Here is a 7,500-nt window from a genome sequence, read left to right as displayed (position 1 = left end):
GGGTCGAGAACCGACAGCCCGGCAAACCAGCTCGACGGCTCTCCCACTCGACAGGGGAGACGATACACTTGTGCCCACGATTTCCACTGACAGAGGGCGCACTGTGAAATAGAGAAAAGAGAATTGCTAGTGGTTTTGAACAAACGCACACATGTACACATGCATACTCGCTATTAAGGGAAACGAAAAAATTTCCCCTAACAGTGTCCTGCCCCAAAAGAGAGAGAGAGAGAGAGAGAGAGGAGAGAGAGAGAGAGAGTAATGACTGCTACATTCAAATTTTAACTGATGAATCAAGGATGAAAGGCATCATCAGATACTTTATACAGCAAAACCATTTCAAACAACTAATCAACTTGATCATCAGCAGTGTGTCTTATGGCCCAATTACACAGTGGTGATTAAAGGCCACGCAAGTTGCGATCCAGTTACGAACAAATCGCCATGAATCTTTACTGCGTCGCCAAGTTAGACGAAGTGCACCAAGTGATGGCGAATCCGTGACACCAGCCAACACATACGCAGTTGGGTTTGCCAACTGTCATTTGTCGACCTGTCATTGCTCAATACGCAACACTGACGCAATGGCGTCGCCATTTGTGTAATTAAGTTCCACAAATCATACCTTGCAATTGTGACATTCGCTATTCATTTAAACGGTCGTCATCACTTGGTGCATAGTGCCAAACATGGAGACAGAGTAACGTCGTAATGATGTCGTAATTAGCAAATTTTCGTTAGTTATGCATCGTGCATCCTCGATTCGCAAATGTGTGACTGAGCCGCTGATAGTTTTTTTTTTCTTTTCTCGTGGCCCCAGGCACCGATTGATGGCGATGATCACTAAAACCAGCCATTATGACCTGTGCACCCTTGAATCACCAATGTGTGATATCGCCATAATCTTACACACTGTGAGTCTTTACTTCAGTCTTTCACGCATTTTCGCTCTCCCTGGATAAGAATTCCTTTCTCCAATACCTTTACCTTGCTTCTAGGTGTTCTTCTCCTTTCATTTACACCTCCTAATGTACAGGGTTGGTTTCCCAGAATTCCTCTATTCTTTCCTTTTAACCAAACCATTTCAGAACACTCATACGCCTTCTACCATGCGACTCCGCATTTCACTCTTTTAATTGTTCATGGTCGTGTTTACTAAGCCAACAAAGATTCATACTGTCATTTGGATATAATATCCACACTACATTACTATAAAACGAAGTTGGTTCATCCTCCCCCTCACATATTCTAACTTGGGGATGGAAGTAGGAGGGGGAAGGAAAAACGAAGGGAGGGGGATGGAGGAGGGTAGGTGAGGGAGAGGGGAGGAGGAACCACTTCTTTTTATCTTAGTTAATTTTTGGCTTCCTTAATCGGAGTGTATGAAAGGTGAAAGCTGTATAATTATTTAGTCATCATTCATTATTGTCTACGATTTCTTATTTTGAGGTTATGTCTGTGGATTTTGTCTGTCTGTCTGTCTGTCTGTCTGTCTGTCTGTCTACTTCCGTCTTGACTAAGAGCCTTTATGCCAAAGGTGAAGTTTATTCAGATTGCATTTGAGCATTACTATGTGGATCCTGTGCATTAATTTAGAAGCCTTGTGCTGTAATGAGAGGATTAGATTTCAATTCACTTTGGGTGACTTCAGGCCTATTTCCTTATTGTTTGACCCCCGTCATTTGGTTGTAAGGATAATTTTTAATCCTTTGAGAATTCACTATTTCTAATGCTTTTAACTCCCCTAAATTAAATCGCTTATTTTTAAACTTCTTACACGTTTGCTGAATATCTGTGAGACCTCTTTCTCCCAGTTTCATTGCGCCACTGTGAGTTATAATTTTTTCATTAGTTTTTTTTCTTTTTACCTCAACCAATTACGTTTGTTGCCTCACTCGTTAGTCTCCTGGGAACTTTGTCGTTTTTAATCATTGGTATTTCTGTGATTGCTGACCATGAAAATTATTAAAAATGTATACGTAGGTGATGCGGCTCTTTTTTGGTGAAATAAAAAAATGAAGCGTCAGCTCATAAATATAGTGACAGCAATACGTTTTTGATAAAGCGATGCTAGGCCATGAATCCGCTCAACGATCAGTTGTGATTGATAAAAGAAAAACAGTATAGATTCTGCGTAATTGATGTTATTTTGCTTCACGTTACACTCAAACATTACTCTTTTAGCATGAATACAAATATGTATCGCATAAGAGAATCATATAAACAGGTTCTAAAATGAATGGTAACTGGTTTCCTTTTCCTTTTACAATTCCTTGTAAATTCAAGACATCATCAGTATCTTACGGAATTGTTATATCTTTTGTAACCGAATATTATTGTGAGTTCCATTAAGGAATATTTCCTTTACTTTTACCTTCTCAAACTTTTATTTCAAGAAGAATTCAAGGATCCTCCCTTGCGTTAATATATATATATATATATATATATATATATATATATATATATATATATATATATATATATTTATATATATATATCTATATATATATATATATATATCTATATATATATATATATATATATATTATATGACAGGTAAATTGGTTAAGAAGCTCATAAAAAACAGACTGCTCCCCTCACCCCCACCAAAAGAAAAGCAAAAAGCATAGAAATAGCGCAAAATTTAAATCAACAAAATAAAGTATTAAATATACATCGACCGCACTCCCTACCAAACTCAATTTGGGTATTTTTTGTGAGGAGACGAGAAGACTTTGGGTTTGTTGCCAATGTGGCATAAAAAAGAAAGAAAGAAAGAAGACCACACACACACACACACAACACACATATATATATATATATATATATATATAATATTTTGATTTCTGGAAAGAAAGAAACACACACACACACACACACACACACACACACACCACACATATATATATATATATATATATATATATATATATATATATATATATATATATATATATATATATGTCTTTCTTTCTTTCTTTTTTATGCCACATTGGCCACAACCCAAAGTCTTCTCGTCTCCTCACAAAAAATACCCGAATTGAGTTTGGTAGGGAGTGTTGCGGTCGATGTATATTTAATAATTTATTTTGTTGATTTCAATTTTGCGCTATTTCTATGCTTTTTGCTTTTCTTTTGGTGGGGGTGGGGGGAGCAGTCTGTTTTCTATGAGCTTCTTAACCAATTTACCTGTCATTTTATCTTGTACCTAATCAATATGTGCACATTCGTAATAATAATAATATAAAATAATAATATCCGGGAAAAATAAGTATCATTATTTCGTTGCTGTGATGATATAATTCTCCTGATAATATTCATTATTCAATACGTGAACTATCGCATCCACAGTAACCCATTTCGCAAAAAATAAATAATAACAAAAGAATGCTTACGAGTAACGTATCCCTACTTTTGAACGCATAACGTGATCATAAGAAAAGAGAAATTTCAGTACGAAAAGAGCTATGTGCTCGAGTTGCTAATAAAAAGTGGGCTAATTCATTTTCTTTTATACGAACGTTGAGGACGAATCTATAGAAAGAAAAGGAACCTTATTTATTATAATAAAAAAATGAGGTTATTGTTGATGACGCTCTTATTCTTCCAGTTGTTTTCCTGGTTCCTTTCTCTAGAGAGAGAGAGAGAGAGAGAGAGAGAGAGAGAGAGAGAGAGAGAGAGAGAGAGAGAGAGAGAGAGAGCTGACGTAAATGGGAAGGTGAATCTAAATGGAGTTGTCTGTGATATCCTGATATGATCATTGATATTCTAGCTTAAATCTACTTGAGACATCAGTTGAAAAGTCTTGGAAAGGAACAGAACTCCTTCAGACAATGTGCTCAAGATATGCTTTTCATTTCAATCAGTGATTAAGTGAGACCGTGATGGTTGTTGCTGACTCGTTGTTTCATGAGGAGATCAGTTTCATTTTTAGATTTCTGGAAACGAAAACTATTGAGATGGTTTTTTTGTCTGTCTGCCCGCCCTCATTTCTTAAAAACTACTGAGGCTAGAGGGCTGCAAGTTGGTATGTTGATCATCCACCCTCCAGTCATCAAACATACCAAGTTTGCGGCCCTCTAGCCCCAGCATTTTTTATTTTATTCAAGTTTAAAGTTAGCCACGACCGTGCGTGCACAACACAGGCCACCACCGTCCTATGGCTGAAAGTTTCATGGGCCGCGGCCGATAGTTTTATGGGCCGTGACTAAGAGTCATACAGCATTATACGGTGTACATAAAACTCGATTGCGCCGAAGAGACTTCGCGCATTTTTTCCTTGTTTGTATTTTTCTTGCGGGTGAATAAATCAACAAATTATGAAAATGACAATTGAAAGGTAGTAATTCCATTTAAGGTTGGAAAAATGTCGATGACTGATTGACTTATTCGCAAGACTTAACTCTGTTCCAGTTTTATTTATATAAATTATTCTCTATCAACGGAGATGCCTATTCACCCGTTGTTTGTTAGTTTGTATGTTTGTTTGTTGGAGAAAATTTATTTTTCGCTGACTACTTGGGATATCAGAAGGCTGTTAAAAACTTTATATGATGAAAGTCATAGCAGTTTTTTGGAATTTTAATTTGGATTTAAATCCCAGTGTTGATTCCTAAATGTTCATTTATTTATTTTTGTATTTATTTTAATTTATGTATTAATTTAGTTTTTGATTTATATGTTTATGGTATTTTCGATGATGTGAGTTCATTGAGTATACTTTTATCTACGTATAGATAATACGCCCAAGAACTTCCCTTAAGCGGGGAATTGTAAGCAATCATGACACTTTATATTAAACTTTTTTATGTTATTGAATAATAGCTGGAAATCTGTAATTTTTAAGATTTACAACAAAAGAATCTCGGTTATATAGAAGTTTGGAGCATGAGAGCAGTTGTAAAAGAAAGGCCAAAAAATTATGATAAGTACTGATTAAAATAACATTGTGAAAAATACTTTACAATAGTTATTCATTGAGAACTAAATTATATAAATATCACCGAATCTAAGGCAATGTCAGAGTGGCCGGTTTTTTCTCTTTCGGACCCGGTAAACTAAAGTCTAGTTTTTCCCTAATACCCGGTAATTTTGCACCCAAAATAAGCAAATGGCTTATTTAGGAAGCATTTCAAAAATGGCTTAGGGTAATTACCTTATTTAGGAAATGAAAATCGTTTAATTTGATTACGTAGTAAGCTGAAATCTTAGTTTACATACTTTCTTTTATTCAAGTATGTCAGTACCATTTGGCATTTACATCCGAGGTTCTGGCGATATAGTTTTTTTTTCTTACCACGACTTGTACCATTCAGAGTACCCGTGGAAGAGAGAAACTTGAAGATGACTTAAACTATATTTACGAAAGACAGAAAACAAACGCTTATGCATAAAAAAGTTTATTGGAGTTGTGAAGTGGAGAGTTACAAAGCATGCCCGTTAATGCATGTTACGAAAGACAGAAAACAAACGCTTATGCATAAAAAAAAGTTTATTGGAGTTGTGAAGTGGAGAGCTGCAAAGCATGCCTGTTAATGCATGTAAGTGTGCTTTGTAACACTTCACTTCACTTACTGAACAATGAAATTGTGTAATTTCCATTTCCTGAATAAGGTAATTGCCCAAAGCTATTGAAAATAATATGCTTCCTAAACAAGAGATTTGCTTAATTTGGGTGTCATCACCGTTTGTTAAACAAACAGTATCTCAGTTTACCGAGACCTAAAACCAATGTCAGATTGGAATGCGTTCATTCCTCTGTATATATAATAGAATACTAGAGCCAAAATACATAAACTGGTTTTAAATCCAGATATATGAACAACAGGTGAGGGATCACTAGTACAGCAGCAGTAAAGATAAAGAAAACTAACTAAAAAACAAAAATCCTCATTTTGCATCAGGATTCAAGTTCATTAAAAAATCCAGCTTATCCTCTCTGGGCGCATATTGAGCAATTGCATAAAATTTTCTTCTTCTTCTTCTTCTTCTTCTTCTTCTTCTTCTTCTTCTTCTTCTTATTATTATTATTATTATTATTATTATTATTATTATTATTATTATTATTATTATCTGCAACCCCAGTTGGAAAAGCAGAATGCCCTTCTCCAAAGGGCGTCGCTAGAAAAAAGCTCCCCAGTATAAATATGAAGAAGTTATCAGGATGTCTTTAGAAAGGGAAAGAGATAGAAAAAAAAAAGCACCCGCTGAACGTATAACTCCCGTCAAACTTCTTAGGCACAGAAAATAAAAAGCTGACAGAAAAATAAGAATATCTCCATGAATGAAAAATAGAAAAGCCGAACTTTTATGTAGAGAGCTCTATGACATCAAAGAACAGACAAGTGAACAGCCTAGGGGTAAAGAGATTAAAAGGAAGAGACGTTAAAAAATAGTGGACACAGATAAGTAAAGAAAAAAAGAAGAATAAAAGTGAAGTAAAATGTAACAGAGCCATTCTCTTACCTATTAGATAAATGGACAGGACAGGCCATCAAAAGCAGACACGAGCAACAAAACAAACTGGAAACTTCTGATCCATCTCTTTCATATAAGGTTTAGAGTCGTCTGTTTTTCGGGGATGAATAAAAATGGACGTTCGATAAAAAAACGCAGTCGAATGAAAAGAAATTAAAAGCGGAAACAACCTTTGACATATATCAATGTTGTGCGATTCATCCAAACGATGTCACGTAATATCCTGGTCCGTTTTAATATTGTCATGGAAAATAACTTCCTTTAGTTCCAGAATGAGTTTTTATATCTGCTGATGGAAGATTCAACCTAGGGTTCGTTTATCCCCAGCGGTTCACCCGGTCGATTCCAGCGTGTATACGTGTGTCGTTGACAGTGAGAGAGAGAGAGATATTGGGGGGAATTATATAATGTTGCTGATTAACTAATCATTAAGGTCAACGCAATTTCAAATAATTAATTATATCATTCAATCGGGGTTCATGCACTTATATTCATCATAATTATAAATATTCTATGTTCAGCGTCAGATTGACAGTAATAAGAGTGGAGGGTCTAACAAATCGAGGGGAGCAGCGGACTGATGAAAGCCCCTGACCACAGTTCTATTTTTGTTTACAGAATTTTGTTGGTAATATATTTTATCTCTCTCTCTCTCTCTCTCTCTCTTCTCTCTCTCTCTCTCTCTCTCTCTCTCTCTCTCTCTCTCTCTTTTATCTTTATTCCCTGACCTCCATATCTCTCTCAAAAAGGTCTCAGAGCAAGATGGGCCATATATTTAATAAAGTACCCATTCTCAAACCCTTTCCTTAAACTTGCTCGTTTTGTATGTTTACGTATGTATTCATATACTATGTATGCACGCATGCACGTATGCATATGCCATCTCTTGTATATAATTTCTTGAGACCATATGGATACTGGATAATACTGGATTCTTTGAAAAGTATTCTAGAAAGAGAAGTTTAACTTTTCTTTTATTGCTTAGAATTTGGAGTGATATTTATAGTACTTGAAACTTGCAAC

General features: G+C 35.5%; 1 protein-coding gene across 2 annotated transcripts in view; it reads right to left on the bottom strand.

The window, feature by feature from the left end:
• The window catches only part of LOC135219378 (nephrin-like), a 330,968-nt gene that overhangs the window by 51,030 nt on the left and 272,438 nt on the right, over positions 1-7,500 (bottom strand). For both annotated transcript variants that reach the window (XM_064256103.1, XM_064256104.1), the window contains exon 6: positions 1-101. This exon is cut by the window's left edge and continues 57 nt beyond it. In XM_064256103.1, coding sequence (XP_064112173.1) covers positions 1-101 — 101 coding nt within the window. The remainder of the gene's footprint in view (positions 102-7,500) is intronic.

Source organism: Macrobrachium nipponense, chromosome 1 (assembly GCF_015104395.2).
Source record: "Macrobrachium nipponense isolate FS-2020 chromosome 1, ASM1510439v2, whole genome shotgun sequence".
Lineage (NCBI taxonomy): Eukaryota > Metazoa > Arthropoda > Malacostraca > Decapoda > Palaemonidae > Macrobrachium > Macrobrachium nipponense.
Note: the sequence above shows the minus strand (reverse complement) of the source record. Positions and strands in the feature narration are given on the sequence as shown.